The 21,187-nt window shown below is 33.6% G+C and overlaps 1 protein-coding gene across 1 annotated transcript in view; it reads right to left on the bottom strand.

Annotated features, from left to right (window-relative positions):
- The window catches only part of LOC134718283 (uncharacterized), a 77,680-nt gene that overhangs the window by 47,198 nt on the left and 9,295 nt on the right, over positions 1-21,187 (bottom strand). Inside the window, exon 3 of the mRNA XM_063580776.1 lies at positions 17,172-17,261. Coding sequence (XP_063436846.1) covers positions 17,172-17,261 — 90 coding nt within the window. The remainder of the gene's footprint in view (positions 1-17,171; positions 17,262-21,187) is intronic.

Raw genomic sequence — 21,187 nt, 5'->3', positions numbered from 1 at the left:
ATAGTTTGTTCGTTTAGAGAATAATGAGCAGTAACAAATGGCTGCGTTAAGGAGTGATATTATTTACTGCCAGTAATAGTATTTAGTAATACTTTAAACCCATATACAAAATATATGTCAAGCAAACACAGATACAAACATTTCTTAAACTACAAATATAAACGTACAAAATATAGTTATAAATGATACTGTAATATTTGATGGACATGGACCTCATTTTTTGTAAAGATTGCTTTATAAAGTCACCAAAATCTGTCAAAGCTCAGATTAAGGATTTATACTTCTTATGTTCCTTGTAACAGATTTACTTGTGTTAGAGTTGTTGTCGGATCGAGTTGTTGTCGCTTTGAAACACATTCCCCACTTCCTTTCTCAATTTTATTATCATATTCGAGTGTCGTTAGCAACGAATTTATGACACAATCACATCTGATTTGATTTGATTTGTCTTTCTTCTGGTTCAACTGAACGTTTTCTTGATAAACTACAAGACTTCTATACATATATGACATTCTGAAGCTTCCGTTTGATTTTTAGAACAAGGGAGCTGAGGAGGGCTAGGATGAAATTTGAAAATAAAAGCAAAGACAGGAGTTTTGAGTAAAAAAAATAAAGCCCAGCTTACATACATGTACATTTAGAATCTGATGTACAGTAGTTGTCGTTTGTTTATGTAATATATACGTGTTTCTCGTTTCTCGTTTTGTTTATATAGATTAGACCGTTGGTTTTCCCGTTTGAATGGTTTTACACTAGTAATTTTTGGGCCCTTTATAGCTTGTTGTTCGGTGTGAGCCAAGGCTCCGTGTTGAAGGCCGTACTTTAACCTATAAAGGTTTAATTTTTAAATTGTTATTTGGATGGAGAGTTGTCTCATTGGCACTCACACCACATCTTCCTATATCTATTATATGTTATTCAGATCTCAGGCAGGATATATATATATACTGTGACATTCCCGGCGGAGAGGTCGTCTCAGGGGATATAGGCCCTAATAATGCAGTCCTATGAGGCCACAATCGCACTAAGATTTATGAAATAAATGCAAATTTTGATCATCGTAGTACGATCGTGTAGATCGCAGTAAGGTCGTATCACGACGTGGTGAGGTCTTCAAGATCGCGATGAGCGTGGCCAACTTTCAATTGTGGTGCGGTCGTAGCGTAAGCAAGTCGTAGTATACTAGTCAACAACAACAAAAACGATACACGAATTATGTGTCGATTATATATCATTCAACTTTGCGCAAAACTAATTTGCACCCTATGATCGTTTACACGGAATTTAAATACTTTCCAACAAGTTTTGATTTTCATTATCAAGTGTGCATGCATTGCAAATGAAAGCTTTTTAACCCTTACCATGCGGAATTGTTTTTAGAAAATGTCTAATTTTCGTTTATTTGCAAAAATATGCAAATTATATGCAAATGAGCTTAGCCCTGTTGCTGTAGCATATTGAATTCTTTAAATCTAATATAGGTGATCACGGGGTGGGGTGGTCGGGGTGACGAGGCGGAATTTTTTTTGGCGGAAATTTGCCCCAAAGAGGGTCTTCAGGTGCAAAAAGCGTCAATTTTGCCGATTTTTCACCCCTTCTCTTGACCCAGAAGACCCAGGGTTGCTGGTTCAGGTATCCAGCTGTAGCCTGCGTGTAGAGTGGACCCTCGTGAACAAATTGACCACAACAGTTGTTAGATCGGAGTGAATCTGATCTTGATTCATCAGTCTACAGAAGGTCATTTGGACCCAAAATACCGAATTTCACGATTTTTGCCGATTTTTGACTTTGAATGGACCCAAAACCGGAAGTAGTTGTTTCCTATGCGTATTTCATTAATAATAATGATCAGTAGTTATATGGCCGTGGGTTTGCACTATCTTTGCCAGTTTTATGCCTCTGAACTTCTTGTGTAAGATACAGATGTGAAGCCTACCCCTCCAGAAAACCGAGTTTTAGCCAATTTCAATTTTCCATGTCCGTATTTGTGCTCAAAATGCTACTTATACATGAGAAACATGAATATGGATAGCCTCAGGTTGACGGGACATACATAAATTTTAAAATAAGTATCATAAAGTGGACTTCTAAAAGTACGGAACGCCATTGGAGCCAAATAACGGTTATTAGGGTCCGCCCGTCAAAAGACGGTCACCGCATGGTAAGGGTTAACAAACTTCAAAAAAAAAAAATTTTTTTTTTAGCGTTTTTGAACTAATCATTGTATCTGGAGGCCTTACTGACCCGTTCTGAACCATAATAAGAAGAAAAAACATCCAAATTTGAGCTATAACTGGAAAAAAATTGGTTTCTTTTTCCAAGGTCCTTAACCCTTACCATGCGGAATTGTTTTTAGAAAATGTCTAATTTTCGTTTATTTGCAAAAATATGCAAATTATATGCAAATGAGCTTAGCCCTGTTGCTGTAGCATATTGAATTCTTTAAATCTAATATAGGTGATCACGGGGTGGGGTGGTCGGGGTGAGGAGGCGGATTTTTTTTTGGCCGAAATTTGCCCCAAAGAGGGTCTTCAGGTGCAAAAAGCGTCAATTTTGCCGATTTTTCACCCCTTCTCTTGACCCAGAAGACCCAGGGTTGCTGGTTCAGGTATCCAGCTGTAGCCTGCGTGTAGAGTGGACCCTCGTGAACAAATTGACCACAACAGTTGTTAGATCGGAGTGAATCTGATCTTGATTCATCAGTCTACAGAAGGTCATTTGGACCCAAAATACCGAATTTCACGATTTTTGCCGATTTTTGACTTTGAATGGACCCAAAACCGGAAGTAGTTGTTTCCTATGCGTATTTCATTAATAATAATGATCAGTAGTTATATGGCCGTGGGTTTGCACTATCTTTGCCAGTTTTATGCCTCTGAACTTCTTGTGTAAGATACAGATGTGAAGCCTACCCCTCCAGAAAACCGAGTTTTAGCCAATTTCAATTTTCCATGTCCGTATTTGTGCTCAAAATGCTACTTATACATGAGAAACATGAATATGGATAGCCTCAGGTTGACGGGACATACATAAATTTTAAAATAAGTATCATAAAGTGGACTTCTAAAAGTACGGAACGCCATTGGAGCCAAATAACGGTTATTAGGGTCCGCCCGTCAAAAGACGGTCACCGCATGGTAAGGGTTAAAATACAAGTAGTGTATCTCAATTTTGTTTTCTATTTAATACTTTTTGATAAAATTTATTCCAAAGTCGTGTATCGTTTCTTTTGACACGGCCAAGTCCACCTGTATTTTTGTCCATCTGATAAAGCTTTTTTCAACTGATTTTTATAGTTTGTTCTTACGTTGTACTGTTTTACCACTGTCCGAGGAGGTTAGGGGAGGGTTGGGATTCCGCTAACATGTTTAACCCCGCCACATTATTTATGTATGTGCCTGTCCCAAGTCATGAGCCTGTAGATTAAGTGGTTTGTTTATGTGTTACATATTTGTTTTTCGTTCATTTTTTTACATAAATAAGACCCTTATTTTTTTTCGTTTGAATTGTTTTACATTGTCTTATCAAGGCCTTTTGTAGCTGACTATGCGGTATGGGTTTTGCTCATTGTTGAAGGCAGTACGGTAACTATAGTTGTTAATGTCTGTGTTATTTTGGTCTTTTGTGGATAGTTGTCTCATTGGCAATCATACCACATCGCCTTTTTTATAGTATGGAGGCGTAGTGAGAGCGCTCTAATGTTGAAGTAAGATCGCATAGGTCGCTGTACTATCGCAGTCACAGCGTAACGAAAGCGTGATTCTACTCGGAGATACTGCACTACGGTCTCACAGCGATTTATTACGACCTCACTACGACCCCGCGACCAAACTACGCTTTCACTACGACTATACCACGTTTACACCACGCTGTTCAAGACCGTAGTACGATTCTAGCACGCCCTTGTCGTACTAACCACGCTCTTCTTACGACCTAACTACATTCATACTACGACATCATTCGCATTGTCATTTTTATATAAAATATATTATATATCTTTAAGGTTTGCTTGTCTGTATGTAATTCTTGTCCATTTGCTCTAACAGCTCAACCATGCTTCTCGTTTGAATGGTTTTACACTAGCAATTTTTTGGGCCATTTATAGCTTGCTGTTCGGTGTGATCCATGGCTCCGTGTTGAAGGCCGTACCTTTGCCTATAATGGTTTACTTTTATAAATTGTTACTTGGATGGAGAGTTGTCTCATTAGCTCTCAAACCACAGTTTTCTATATCTGTTGACACATCTGTGTCATCTCTGCTATTGTTCACTAACATATCGTCACTATAGTTCACCATACGGCCTTCTCTGAGAAGTTTGGGAAAAGTTATATCTATTAATGGTTATTGAAAGTCACTCTAAAGGGAGATATACTTAGTCTAGTATTTGATAATAAATTTCCCCCAATACTTTTCAATATTTTTATCATTCACAACAGAAAATACATCCATCCAACTTCCGTTTATACTATTATTTGAACTATAGTAAACCAATATAGGTCACAGTACGGTCTTCAATTCGGAAGCTGTTATGGGCCCCAAAATAACTAGTGTAAACCCGTTCAAACAGGAAAACAAAAATTTAATCTATAAAAAAAACGCGAGAAACTAGAAAAACTTATGAACCATATGCAAACGACTTCGGACACTGTTTGTTTTAACCTCATTGACTTTAACCACACATTCTTTCTATTTCAGCACACTGTTTTTTTATTCTTGGAAAAGAAGTAAATTAAATTACATATAAGAATATTTTCCCGTAATATAAAATGTTGAAACTTAGAATTTGTATCTGAACAAATCATCCGAGCGGATTGAGGCATACACAAGTAGATAAGTACTAAAGTGTAGTTGCTGCAGGTAATATATATGTTCCAGATCATATGAGTATTTGGACCGTATGCGTACGGTCCGGACCGTATACGTATACTCATACGGTCCGACCATACGCATACGGTCCAGTACGATCTTACCATACATGTTATTTGATCATATGGGTTAAATTGGAACACTCTTTATTTTTAGTTTTACAAATTGTTATTGATAATTTATTACAATTAGATAGATTAAATGAACAAACGAACAATTGAAATTAGGTATTTGTTTAATTGTATATCTGAATCCTATTTTGGTACTCTCGCCCACGGTGACACAATTCAAGTAACGCAATATTTTCAGCATTTTCACGGTCTGGAACATATTTTTTATATGACAATTCAAAAAGGGTACACCATTACCATGAAATACAATAAAATGAACAAATGTTAGATATTTCGGATAACAGATATCCTTCTTCGGTAATACCACGATATATAGATATAGGAAGATGTGGTGTGAGTGCCAATATATATAAATATGTTGGCCACAATTACGTTTATTGTTTTCTGTTTAGTTATAAATATATTAAGATCCTTTTTGTTACATCTCGTGATCAATTTTTATTTGGCTATCGCCAATGGCAGTCAGCAGGGTTAAAGAACATCAGTTGTTAGACCTGTTAGTCAAATGCATTTTGTTTAAATATGTACTTTTTCACTTTTTTGGTCTTTTGGAAATTGTTGTTTTTCGCTGTATTTAGACCCTTCTACAACGAAATTTGTTTTACATGCACACGTATAAAAGTTGCGGTTTTTATCCAACGTAATCATAGGTTTGAACGTAGTTTTCAGTTTAGATTTATATATGAGACATCTGAATCAAGTGTTAGACACTTCTGCTGAATAATCATATGACATGTACTGATTTACAGTACTCATCAATTTAGTTATATTCTTGCATGTTTGAAATATAGAATCCCCCCATATGCAGTATCGAGCATTTAAATACCCCCTTACTATTCCCAAAAGAATAATCCCCCCTTTTTTCAGGTAACAAAGTATCAGTCCTTAGTAACAGATTCATCATTAATTTTTCTGTACACGTTTTGCTTCAGTCATGAGTTATGGCAGGGTAGATAACGTTAAAGTGTATGACATCAATTAATGCGTAGTATTAGTCCAAGCCGCGGGACATGTGGTTGAAAAGAATATGCTAGTGCCAATCCCTTCTAAATCTACAAAGGTTCCGTTATCTATCAAAGAGATCATATCGATAGTGACACATTTACAGGGAGAAACAACTATAACTAATGCGTTTAAGGATTGGTGAACCCTCAATATTATATATATGTGCATGTTAAAGGCATTTTCTAAGTTTTTGTAAAATGTTTTATTTACATAATTGCTATTTGTTCTAGACATTTTACAAAACGCTGTTTTATGTATGATAATTACTGAATATTAAAACTTGCAATTTACCATATATATAAATTTGTTTACAGATTTATTATACAATAATTTTCCTGATGTTTTTTATAAGCGCATTGTTTGAAATCTGATTAAACATCACATTAATTTTGGAGAAACCTGTTTCAAAAATGGTCTTGTACATGTATGGCCAATAACGGGAATTTGTTTGGATGTGAATGTTTGAAGTCTCATTCTTTCTGAATTGGGACATAACATATATTGCCGCATGTTGGTAAAGTGCAACATTATATGCACGCTAAGAAATCATTAACCTTTCTACAGATGGAATTGTCTGATCCTATCCAAAATACCTTCTTTTCAAGCGGCAGTCGGAATTCCTGTACTTTGTCCATATATAATGTAAATAAAATTGAGAATGGCAATGGGAAATGTGTCAAAGAGACAACAATCCGACCATAGAAAAAAACAACAGCAGAAGGTCACCGACAGCTCTTCAATGTAGCGAGAAATTATAAAGCCTTTCATAGACCAAAATAGATGTTATCGCCTATATCATAATATCATTTGCAATTTATTTATTCTGCTAATCATGAGAGTCATAATTGACAAATTCGACTATTCTTATTCTTATTCTATGTCTCATTAGATCATATAAATCATACTTCAAGCATCATGTATCTGTATAAATTATCATATATATGAGATTCTTCTTGAACGAAATCAGAATAAAGACAGTAAAATCGTAGTGAGGTCGTACTTGGGACGGCAAGCGCCGGTATAGTAGCAGCCTACTTCCTCTTCGTAGTACGGTCATGGTATGGTCTTCATGATCATGGTGAGCGTGACCTTTTAACATGTTAAAGACATCATGGTGTGGTATAGTGGCGAAACTCCGGTCGTACAGTAGAACGTGCCGATAGCGTAGTGGGGTCTTGGTAGTATCACAAAGTTGCTGTACCATCGTAGCGAGAGACGGTAGTGAAAGTTCGATTCTAGTCGGAGAGACTAGTCGGAGAGATTGCATTCTGGTCTCACATTGACGTTACTACGACCATCACGTTAACCATGTAACCCAGCACTGCTGTCAAATATATGTTTAAAAGGGAGTTAATCGGAAACAAACCCTCTGTTTTTTTAAATGCGTATTTTATGTAATGGACACCTCAATCATATGTCTAGTATAATCTTCGTGATATTCTAATGAAGACAATTTGGATCGTTATGAATTTAAATATGAAAATACGAAGATGTGCTACTATTGCCAACCTGAACTAATGACACCAAAGGTAAAAATATAGGTTACCGTATATCCTTCAACAATGATCTAAAACCTATACCACATAGTCAGCTTCAAAAGGCCTCGAAGTGACAAAGGCAAAACCTTTCAACCTTGATTCATGTACGATACAATGAATGAAAGACAAGTATGATATACAGAAATAAACAACGTGACTGTAAAATACATAAAGTGAGAATGTATAATTGGTAAAGTTAAAAAAAAAACTTTAGTATGGCAGCTATCATTGACTTTGAACAGGCACATACAGAATGTTGCAGAATTTTACTTGTTGGCAGGTAATGAACCCTCGCCTTAATAATGAACAGTGGTGTAACAGCACAACACCTACATGTAAAAAAATTATCTTATATTCATAGCCTGCAATAAATCAAGCAAGAGCTACTTATATCATGATTAAAATTCATCTTTTTAGTCTTTTTATGATTTTTTTTTATCAAAAACTACCCCAAAAAATCAAGCTCTCAAACAGCGAAATGATCAAAGCTAAAACAAATTACTGAACTATTTAATTTTAAAAGAATTTTAGAATTTGAACATTATAAATGATTTCAAGTTGGAAAAAATTTCCAAATTTCAAAATATTTAAAAAATTGGAATAAGCAAACATAAAAAAAATAAATATAGAATTGTTTGGTATTAGAAATGAACACATCCCAATTTTACGTTGACATTTCTTTCGTTATTTTGAAATCACACATCTAATTAAATTTTACGTGTTTAGTTAAAGTTCGTGTTATGCTATTTCATTTCTTTATCACACTACGGTACCCTGTAAATCTTATTTGTACATTATGTGTCTATCAATAAGTATAATAGGATTATTAAGTAATTTGTTTGAACCAGCATTAACAGTTGGTGGTGACTTTGCAACGTTCATCAAGTTGATTTTTTAAAAGGCGGTATTTCATGGTATTTGTGATCCTTCATTGAAATATTTATATAACATCTCGGTACTAGATACTATCAAATTAAAAGCTCTCGTTCCACAAAATGACCGCATGGATAATAAGTAAGTATCTATACTAAAAATTTAAACAATCTCGAGATCTAGAAATGGTGTTTTCAATATAAATGTCGGAAGCAATAGAGTTAATAAATTTGTAATCCTAATTGTATTTATGTTTCTAAAAGAAGATTCTGAATTTATTGTTTCCTAGCTTGCCCTTGAAGTTTGGTTCCAAATCAGTTCGTCAAATGATTTTCAGACACGATTTTTTTTAATTCAAAATATTCAAGTGTATCACAGAGCATGAAATAGTGACTTATTCCAGTGGCTTACCCATGCCACTCATCACATAGTAAGTGGACCCACTCCCCCCCCCCCCCCGAGAATCAAGAATTTTTGGTTCTGCATAATATTTGAGATCATGTGAATAATACATAGACGTTAATATATGCATATAATTAAGTGTTTTGAATGCAAATAGTATTATGTTCCATTGTTCCATTGAATAATCTTCTTGTGCAAACAACTGTGTTTGTTGGTGATTTTATCAGATAAAAGGCAATCTGCTGCTTATCATAATCTTTTCTTTATACGTAAAATTGATGAATGTCTTATGACAAGTTTATGAAGCAGTTTTGTGAAGTATAATGTGACTTCTAATGTAAATCGAACATGGATGATACAAGGGTCATGTGACTAAGGTACTGTGTTTCCTCAATGAGGTATACTTTCAAAATGGTGGTTCTTTATTACTCAAACTAAAATTAAAAAATTAAGATTACCATGGAAAATACTGTAAACGATTCAAGCATAACAGAAATTTCAAGTTTTGAAGTGTCTTATAATTCGAAAAATAGTGAAACCTTGGATGTTACTGAACACGAGTGTTCGATTGAAGAAAGATCTTTGTGCAATCTAGTGAACAAACTATGGCAAACAGTGTGGGTTCATTTCATAGAAGAAATTTTCAGGAGAGTGACTTAGAAACATCAAGTATCTGCGAAAACAGTACTGAAGAATTATCACTTATACAAGATAATATGGAGAGAAGGCACATCCACAAGATTTCCAGCAGTTTATGATTTTATTGATGATGAACCACCGGTACCCGTAAGAGCACCTGTTTTGTGCGAAGAAGATCTTTTTGAACGGAATTCGGATTCTAATAGTACAGATACTTTGTCCATCATTAGCTCAACACTTCCAACAAGTGGATCTTCTACACAGTCGGAATTTTTTGATTATTTGGAATATGAACATCCTAATTTCAAGAATAGTAAACCAGTTTCAAAGGGACGTAGAGGTTCGTTGCATTATTAATTAAAACCAATTTCTTGGTGTTATACGATTATATGACAAATACAGTTTGTTTTATTATCTTGTTCAATCGTTAAACAGTACGAGAAGTAACTTTTTTCTGGTTTAACAACTGATTAACTAGATTCAAGTTATAAAAGAATCAATCCGGTATATCTATCAGTTTCAATAATAAACTATTTGATACGTCGTTATTACTTCTTGTATTTTATAAATAATTGACATAAATCTAAAATTAATTTTCAAATTCAAATTCAAATTGAAAGTTTTACTGCCATATAAACTTTACAGCATAACAACAACAAAAACAAATGAAGACAATAATAAAGTAACTCAATATATATATTAATGTAAAAGAAAAAATAGTTTATTTTGAATGTTTTAGTTAATAGAAACAATTCTTTTTATCTTTAAATTGTTTATGGAGTTCATTTTTTTTATGAACCATTTCTACATTTTCCCCTTGCTGTCAATTCCTTAAATGTTTTTGTTAACGAATAACATGGGCTTTGCTCACAGTTGAAGGTCGAACGGTATAGTCCTACAGTTATTAATTTCTGTGTCATTTGGTCTCTTGTGGAGAGTTGTCTCATTGACAATCATACCACCTCTTCCTTTTTATATTTAACGGCTGTATATTCTTCAAACACATGTAAGCATCATATAAAAAAAGAACAAACATGTGTAATATTTCAATTTATTATTGCCGGTTATAGATCACTAAAAGTATTTCATTCGCAACTAATATTATACAAAAGTCAAATCAATTTTCAAAATAATAATGGTTTCTAGTATGAGTTCTTTAAAAAAAAAAAACTATAAACAAAGGTTCATTTTACCATTTCAGATAAAACCAACACAACGACTATGATAATGAAAAAAGTAGGTTCTTTGGGATTAAAGAAAGCTACGAAAAAGTGTGGATGCGAAAGAAAATGTACTTCTAAACAATTCTATGAAAGAAAAGTTATAAAGAAATTGAGAACATTATATTGAACTCTAGACACGGAAGAAAGGGAACAGTGGTTTTCTGGAAAATTTGAAGACTTTCAACCATCATCTGAAAGTGCATGTAATCAAAGGTTTACTTTTCGTATAAATGTGGTTTGTCAACAAGCATGGTTACAAGGACATGGTATAACATAGAGTAGCTTTTACAGATACAGGACAAAATGGCAGAATAGTAGCCTAACAAGAGACTCGAAAGCGGGCCAGTCTTTCAGTGAACAAAAGCAAGCAGCTATCCATTGGTTGGGAGAATACATTGCTCAACGTGGAGAAAGGCCACCTCATCAACAAGAAGTCTGGTTGCCTTTTGGAATGCGGAAGAAAGAAATCTATATAGCATATAGAAACGAACAGATAATGGATTTCAATAATCTTATGTCTACAACATCTTTTTACGCCATTTGGAGGAAGTTTTATAGTCATGTTAAAATCAGATCAGTAAGTTTAGTTTATGATACATTTTGATTGAGATTAATTCATTTTCATAATTTTATTCTAAAAAGCAGCCCATGCAGTCATTATAAGTACACGTATGTTTTTGAGAAATAAATGACACGAACAAAATTTATGAATAATCATGTACTTATACATGTTGTATATATCTTTATTCTCAACTGTCCATGTTTTTGACAAAATTCTTATAATTTTAATCATGTGTTCATTTTTACGATGGAATAAGCTTTTATATGCAAAAGGTCTTCCGAGAATAAGTCTTTAATTGTGTAGTTTGTGTAGTTTGTCTCCGTACAATTTTTCCAAAAGACGAAAGTACAAACATTTCTAGCTTAGAGACAATATATGTCTATATAAATATAGAAACGTTTTTAGTGGTTAATTGTTTCTGTAATATTTTTAAACAGTGTGCATTTTATATAAAAAAAAAAAACACATTTATTTCAGACAAATCTTTTTACAAGGATGAGGCATATTAAAATAAAGGGCATGGTCATTTTTACCTAGGAATAATAATGGCCCGAGAACACAGTTATTTCGTAGTGCATTTCTTTTAGACAATAAATTCAAATTAAAAAAATCGCACCTGCTCTTTCTCAAAAAGATTTTTACAGTGTAGTGTACTACCAGTGAGACAAATAATATCAAAATTATAGAAACGTCTACCAGCTCTAACTCAAAATATTGACAATTCTGTGTTAAGGGGGTGTAAAATTCAGTTTGACAGCTTCAGACGTGATAAAATTTGACCTTTTAGAACTGGACCAATTCACTACTTAACATAAAGATTCAGCACCAAAATTTGTTTGACATGTAATAACATACCCCTACTTAATATTTCATGCATTTAATAGCAAGAACTTCATTGGGAAAGTGTATCAAATAAGACATGCAAGTTATACACTGTTTACACTAGGGACTATATTCCTAATGACATGGACATGATTTTCTAGGAAAATTAGACTGGGAATATGAATTTTATTAAAAATCAAAATGCACATCTCTTAAATAATTATAGAACATTTGAAGTTCCATTGTTCATATGTAAATGATGTGATTCATAAATATTTTTATGATAAAAAAAGGACATGGACGTTTTTATCTAGGAATACGATGAACTTGAATTCCTAGGAAAATTATTATTTATAATTAGTCTGGGGACGTAAATTACTAGTCAGTTCTGTAACCATGGACTTTTTATACTAGTAATAATGCAAGGATTGGAATTTTTTGTATTATTATAAGTTGTAGTAATTTTAACAAAACAAAAGATCATCTGAATGTGTTATTGAGGCAGCAACCATTTGATTTTCGGGGGGGGGGGGGGGGGGGGGGTGCTATGGTTTTTTTTCTGGACATATTTAACATATATAGAACAAACAATCTATTTTTTTCGCGACAAGTCGAAAACAATTTTTTCCTTTCAATTTTATCATTACATATAGTGGCAGCTGAGGGTGAAACAAACAAATTTTTTTTCTCAGAATCAAAAACAAATTATTTTTTTCTCCAAAAACTGGAAACAAACTTTTTTTTCCAAAAAAAACCATAGCCCCCCCCCCCCCCCCCCCCCCCCCCCCAGAAAATCAAATGGTTGCTGCCTTATATACTCATAGTTATTGTAGTATATATTATAAAATCACGACATTAAAGGACAGGATATCAAAATAAGACAAAATTGTATGTTATTTTATGATGATTTTTCAACAAAGATATTTTTTTTAAACTCGTCATGGTAAAAAATGATTGAAGGAAAACAATCATGTATTGTATTTTTATATTTGAGCTGAATTTGAATTGTCTTAGGTCAGATAGAAAAGCATGTAAACATGTTTTTATTTTGCAGGACCTTGCTTCAACAATTCCAATGAAAACACACGTAACTGGTGCCATTAACCATGGCACACATCAAAAATTTGTTTTCACTGTTATTTATCAGTATAAACATGATTCCAATCTGACGTTGAACATCTTGATGAAGTTATTGTTGGAGGCTTCAAAGGTAAATATTAATTTGTAACAGATGTTGACATACACTAAGTTTATTTGTGGATTGTAATTGACACAGTTTCCATCAGAATAACACGTAAATCTGTATGTATAGTGAGGCATTCTTAATGTCCAGTGGCAATTATTACGTGCATACTGAGGGCGAGAAAATCTTTAAAAAATATACAATAGGTATATGCTATATGAGTAAGCACGACATGTATAGTTCGAAAAATTTAAAGCAACTCTAGAAAACTATAGAAGTTAGACCAGAAAGTTTACCTTTCAACAGACCTCTGAAAGAGTGGTTGTGATGGTAAAAAATTTGTATGTATATCGGGTATATGATCGGGTTTAAATTTCATGTTCCTAAAGGCATTGTAATTATGCACCGTTCTATATTTTTTTTTTATTCAAATTGATATATACAGATAAAGATTCAATTTAAGACAGTTTTACTGTGAAGCAGTTTTCAGTTTCTCAGACAGTATTATACAATGCAAGTCATTGCAGGACGCAACATCTGCAAATATTTTGATAACATTTTGTCCAAAAAATAACATTTATTTTTTCAGACTATTGTCAATAATTGAGGGTGAGGGCGCGTACACACGATCTAAAGGAATCAGTATTGGTGGACCTTTTAATCCAGATATGGAAATCAGTCTTGAGGAACTTTATTATCCATCTTCGAACATATGTGTTGTGAAACTTTTTTTATTCATAAAACATTGCAGAAAATATTGTTGAAAACACATCTTAAAAGTAGAATATCAAAATCTGGCATCAATCGTACTTGGATTGACGGCAGAGATCGACGATTAATATCGGCAATTATTTCTAACGTGCAGTTGTCAAACAGATACAATATTGTATAATGATGTATAATATTTTATTTCTCTTCTCTTCGTTAGGTTTGTTTTTGTTTTTATCATGTTATTTGATAGGTCTCCGTTAAATTATACACACTAATTCTATCAAATTAACTTATTAATATCAAAGCAAACATGATTAAAAGTTTATACATTGTAATGTTTACACACAAAATACAAGATATAATATTTAATCTTTATTTCAAAATAGCGTTCATAATGATCAAGCAATAAAATATGTACTTATATACAACAATGAATTTATTTGTTTTTTTCCTAATATTTTGCATGCATAAAACGTGGAATCATACAGAATAAAGGTTAAATATTGGAGCGTGTGGCATAGTTGATCTAGTTATAATATATTTGAGACATACTGAATAACGCGCGTTATTTCTTATAATTTCCATTTTAAACCGTAGAAAACCATGAAAAAACGTTGATGACGTCACGGGCACATGACTAAATTATGTTTATGAGTTCATAACAAAATAACGTCAGCCAATCAGATGACGCTTTACACCCAAAATTAAATTATTCCTTATTGGAGATGATGATCACTAAACGGGGACTCTATTAAAAAAGTTGAAAATCCAAGACACTAAAATAGCGATCTTGTCTAAAGTGGTATTATTCTCAATTAATAAGGTAGTACCTTTACACGCATCAATGCTCGACTCTCTTTTTGAATGATGTTCAAAGAATCGAAATAGAACTCTCTCCAGTCAATGTTTACATAATAATGTTTTTGATGGGGTTCATGTTACTTAGTATATACAAATTATGAACTTCATTTATATTCTTGTTTTTACCACATAGAAAGAAGCAATACATTTGAATGTGTTGCTGTCCGTCTCACGCCGTTACATTATGGTTGCATTTTTTCTCGGGAACTTTACTCAATCCATCATGATGCTATACGCTGTCATGCTTTAAAAGATTTAATGTTCAAAGTTCAACTTTTGCGACTTTTTAGTGTACTCCATTCGTATCTATGGACCGAAGGCAGCAATAAATATATCGGATAGTCTTATATTAGTCCTTATTTTTTTTCAAAATTTTTCCATGTTTTTTTTTAAAACGTAAAGTAGATAAAATAATATCGATACTCTCATAATACCCAAGGTAGAAACATGTTTAATAAGAGTATCGATACTCTCATCATACTCATAGTAGGAACACATGTTAAAAGAGTATCGATACTCTGAATATGCTCATGGTAGAAACCTTTTAAAAGTGTATGGATATCCAAAGTAGAAAGCTGTTTAAAAGAGTATCGATACTCTCGAGGTAAATACCATTTTTCAAAGAGTATCGATACTCTCAATATACTTATGGTATAAAACCTATTTCAAAGAGTATCGATACTCTCAATATATTCATGGTATAAAACGATACTCTCAATCTATTCATGGTATAAAACCTATTCCAAAGAGTATCGATACTCTCGAGGTGGATAACTGTTTAAAAGAGTATCGATACTCTCAAGGTAGAAAATCTTTTAAAAGCATATTGATTCTCTCAAGTTAGAAATCTATTCCCAAAAGTATCAATACTCTAATAATGCTCATTGTAGAAACCTGTTTTGAAGAATTTCGAATCTCTTAAATTAGAAAACAGTTACAAAGAGTATCGATACTCTAGTCTAAATGCTAAAAAATGGTTCTAGAAAAATAATCACAGGAGTTTTCTAACGTTGGAGGTAGGTAACGCTTTTTCGAGTATTGCTATTTTTGAAAAATGTGAGCAGTATTGATACTCTTTAGTAAAAAGAGCTATAACTAGAGTAGTGTAGTACTTTGTGGTATTATACATGGTACTTATAGTACTAGGCCGTGCTCTTGAAGTCAAGAAATAAAAGAACACCATACAACAAAGAGTGTCAATACTCTTTAGATTAGACTGTTATAGAAGTAAACATACGATTTAAGATGGAAAAAAATATGTTTTATACAAATTGAAGTAACTATCTCTGAGTATCAAAACTCTCTTCCAAATAAAATGAGAAGAATCTAACGAATTTATGATTATTTTTGTATTTAATGTCCTTATTGTACAAATTAATGTACATATTCTTCATGTAAAAAGTTAATATCAAAACCGGGCCAAAATGGGAATTATTTATTTTCCCTTTTTTATTTTTAAAGTGTTAAATGTAACTGATAGATATTTAAAGCAACATAACCAGTAACCAGAGAACTCTAAAATTATTTGGATCATTTTTATATCTTTTGAAAGAGTTCCTTAATGATGACATCGTATTTCAAGGGAGAGGGGGGGGGGGGGGGGCTCATTTCATGAATGGTCTATCATCAACATTATTTTCAAAAACGTTCAAACTTTTGTCTTTTGAGGAAATAGAGCATAATATAAAATAATTTTTTTTACAAAACAATTTTTAATCAAATTACATAACCGAATCTGCTGGATAGTTCGCTTTTACGAGATTGGCGCCCAATAAAATTATAGATCAATGTATCAAAATTTGAATTTGCTCTTTGCCGAGGTCTGCTTTGACACCCATGTTGTCAAAAAAAAAATGTTTTTGATTAACCTGCTGAGCGATCTTCTTTTATGAGATAAATTACTCCCATAACATTTTTATCAATCGAATTCGGCAGCTACGTTTTGACAACAAACTATGAAAAAATAAAGTTGCCGTAATTGGTGACGGAAACTTTCACGGAAAAAACATTTTTCATTTTATTTTCCTGTATTGGGAATTTATATTCACAAACATTTTTGGGGGCCGCTAGCTGTCTTAAGGGCCGCTAAGCGGCCCTAAACTGTATAGTGGAATCATCCCTGAAGAGACATCCAACAGATGGGAACACAGATTTAAAACATTTGTCTTTCACATATGCCAACATGTATATTAGGCAACAAGCTTGGAATTGTCAACTTACATTCTTTACTGACAACAAATACTTCAAAGACATTGAAAACTACAGGCAACCATTTATTGTAATTTCTTTGTACCAAGTCTGTTTTGTCTCTTATAATCTGTGAATATCTTTTAAAGTAAGACAAGACTATTTACCTTAAGGAAGTCCATCACTTCTTCCTTCTTCCTTTTTTCCTCTTCATCATCATAGCTTTCTATTTTTACCAGATCATAAGGAGTCTTACCCTGAAATACAATCAAATAATCTTTCATTAATTATACACATATATATCTTTTATTTCAAAAACTGTAAAACAGTTAATAATAGGTAACTGTTGCATTAATTTTACCTATCAGGGATCTCCATGGCCTGTTTAACGATGGCGCCCCGTCATCGTTCAAATGTCTTGCGCCATCGTCAAATGATCCGCGCCATCGTTCAATTGTCTTCCGCCATCGTTCAAAACTGTAATCGTTTTTATAGCCTGACACCATTTTTTTTATCAATAATAATCAAATACATGTAATTGCATGTCGGGCTTTTTTTTATAGTATAATCCAATACAATTCTAACGCTTGAAGGATATCCGGATTAAAATCGCTAATCACTTGTACCTGAGCTTGTACAGGTAGATCAACAAACCAGACAGGAGAATATTATCTGAAGATTCATTTGTCGAATTATTTAACTATGTTTCCGCAAATGCTTATGATAATTCAGATTAAATAAATAAATTAATAATCCAGTAACAAAGTTTAACAAGTCGAACACATGCTTTTATTTTGAATTACGCAATCAGCATCCCCCTTTTTAAGAAGTATAAAATAAGACGTAAAACAGTAGTTATTATTTCATCGCAAATAACTCGAGTACTGCTGTATTGTAACGATAATATAGAATTACTTTAAAAGTTAAAAAGTAAAAACTTTTAATATTTCCTGTAAAGAAATATCGTATCGTTATTCCAAATTCATTTCGTAGTTTACAATCAAATTAATACATCCGCGTTTCTGGTTTCTATAGTCAGACTCGAAAGATGCATGTTGCATAGCATTGATTTGCTAGATAAAGTCATTGAAAAACTTTTCATTTGACAACGTTTGCTTTACAAATCTTTTTAACCTTTTACATAACCTGTACGACTCGTTTTGTCGTTGCTGCAAACCAGCCATACCGGTAATGGGTTCATGACTTCTGAATTTGATTGTGTCCGTGAAAAATAAGCTCCACATGATATTTAACCCCCATAATAATTACCAAAAATAGCAAGAAAACTACATGGGGACCTTCGTGATAGCTATTGGTCATTCTCGACTAAGGGAAAGGGACGGGGCATGAAGGCTTGGCCTTTGAAGGGTTACAAACGGCAATTATTGAAAATATATATACTTCTATATAGTATTTATAATGAAAATTCAAATAAATATAATTTAAATAAGCAATGAATTAGCATGTTCACCTATCCTTATGTGGAGGAATGAAATACTTTCGATCGCGCTTCACTGTACGGCGTAGATACGGTTTATGATGGTGAAAGTTCCTCCTTCGTTCAATTTTCATCCATGGAGATCCCTGCCTATGCAATGCAGAATGTTGTCTTAATTATATATACTTGAAATAAAAACCAGTGAACCTAAACCAACAACACATATGAAGTGTCATTATAAAGAGATCAATGAATAATATTTGAGATTTTGCTGTTAAAGAAATTATTGAATGATTGGTGTAGGGTGTGTGGGTGAAATGTGATAAGATGGTAGTTATATGTGTTGCTGGAGTATAATCAAATGGTAGTTTTGTTAATAGTGTATAATTGGTGTAAGATGTGTTGCTGGAGTATAATTAAATGGTAGTTTTGTTAGTAGTGTATGATTGGTGTAAGATGTGTTGCCGGAGTATGCTTAGATGGTAGTTTTGATAATAGTGTATGATTGGTGTAGGATGTGTTGGTGGAATGTGATTAGATGGTAGTTTTGTTAATAGTGTATAATTGGTGTAAGGTGTATTGGTAGAATGTGATTATATGGTAGTTTTGTAAACAGTGTATGACTGGTGTAGGATCTGTTGGTGAAATGTGATTAGATGGTAGTAAAGTGTGTTGTTGGAGTATGATTAGATGGAAGTAAGATGTGTTGGTGGAGTATGATGAGCTGGCAGTTGTGTCAGTAATGTAGGATTGGTGTTAGGTGTGTTGGTGGAGTATGATGAGATGGTAGTTGTGTCAGTAGTATGGGATTGGTGTTAGGTGTGTTGGTGGAGTATGATGAGATGGTCGTTGTGCCAGTAGTGTAGGATTGGTGTAGGGTGTGTTGGTAGAGTATGATGAGATGGTAGTTGTGTCAGTAGGGTAGGATTGATGTAGGGTGTGATGGTGGAGTATGATGAGATGGTAGTTGTGTCATTAGTGTAGGATTGGTGTTAGATGTGTTGATGGAGTATGATGAGATGGTAGTTGTGTCATTAGTGTAGGATTGGTGTTAGGTGTGTTGATAGAGTATGATGAGATGGTAGTTGTGTCAGTAGTGTAGGATTGGTGTAGGGTGTGTTGGCGGAGTATGATGAGATTGGAGTTGTATCAGTAGTGTAGGATTAGTGTTAGGTGAGTTGGTGGAGTATAATGAGATGGTCGTTGTGTCAGTAATGTAGGATTGGTGTTAGGTGTGTTGGCGGAGTATAATGAGATGGTCGTTGTGTCAGTAATGTAGGATTGATGTTAGGTGTGTTGGCAGAGTATAATGAGATGGTTGTTGTGTCAGTAATGTAGGATTGGTGTTAGGTGTGTTGGCGGAGTATAATGAGATGGTCATTGTGTCAGTAATGTAGGATTGGTGTTAGGTGTGTTGGCGGAGTATGATGAGATTGGAGTTGTATCAGTAATGTAGGATTGGTGTTAGGTGAGTTGGTGGAGTAAAAATAATGAGGTGGTCGTTGTGTCAGTAATGTAGGATTGGTGTTAGGTGTGTTGGCGGAGTATGATGAGATGGTTGTTGTATCAGTAGTGTATAATTGGTGTAGGGTGTGTTGGTAGAGTATGATGAGATGGTAGTTGTGTCAGTAATGTAGGATTGGTGTTAGGTGTGTTGGTAGGTTGAGGTCAAGTGAAAACTGTCTGACGGGCATGAGGACCTTGCAAGGTACGCACACACCAAATATAGTTATACTTTATTTATAAAACATAATTTAACATTACAAACATTTTTTTTTTCAAGTAGTCACTGAACCATGAAAATGAGGTCAAGGACATTGGACATGTGACTGACGGAAACTTCATAACATGAGGCATCCAAATACAAAGTATGAAGCATCAAGGTCTTCCTCCTTCTCAAATATAAAGCTTTTAAGAAGTTAACTAACGCCTCCGCCACTGCTTTACCACTATCCCTATGCCGAGCTTTCTGAGATTAAAGTCGCAGGCTCGACAAAAAATAATCAGTTTTAAGGGGGCTCATGGGTCTAAATCATTTTTTTTATTTAAAACTAGAGGCTCTATAGAGCCTGTGTCGCTCACCTTGGTCTATGTTAATATTAAACATTGTACACAGATGGATTCATGACAAAATTGTGTTTTGGTGATGGTGATGTGTTTGTAGATCTTACTTTACTATCTTTTTTTGCTGCTTACAATTATCTCTATCTATAACAGTAGTTTCTGTGGCAAATGTTAGTGAAAATCTACAAATTTTGTGAAAATTATTTAAAATTTACTATGAAGGGCAATAACTCCTTAAGGGGTAAATTGACTATTTTGGTCTTGTTGACTTATTTTTAGTTCTTACTTTGCTGTACATTATTGCTGTTTACAGTTATCACTATCTATAATAATATTCAAGATAATAACAAAAAAACAGCAAAATTTCCTCAAAATTATCAATTCAGGGGCAGCAACCTAACAACCGATGATCCAATTCATCTGAAAATTCCAGGGCAGATAGATCTTGACCTGATCAACAACTTTACTTAATGTCAGTTTTACTCTTAATGCTTTGGTTTTTGAGTTAAAAGCCAAAAACTGCATTTCATCCTTATGTTTTATTTTTAGACGTGGCGGCCATCTTGGTTGGTTGACCGGGTCATCGGACACAATTTTTAAACTAGATACCCCAATGATGATTGTGGCCAAGTTTCAATTAATTTGGCCAAGTAGTTTCAGAGAAGAAGATTTTTCTAAAAG

Source organism: Mytilus trossulus, chromosome 5 (genome assembly GCF_036588685.1).
Source record: "Mytilus trossulus isolate FHL-02 chromosome 5, PNRI_Mtr1.1.1.hap1, whole genome shotgun sequence".
NCBI lineage: Eukaryota > Metazoa > Mollusca > Bivalvia > Mytilida > Mytilidae > Mytilus > Mytilus trossulus.
Note: the sequence above shows the minus strand (reverse complement) of the source record. Positions and strands in the feature narration are given on the sequence as shown.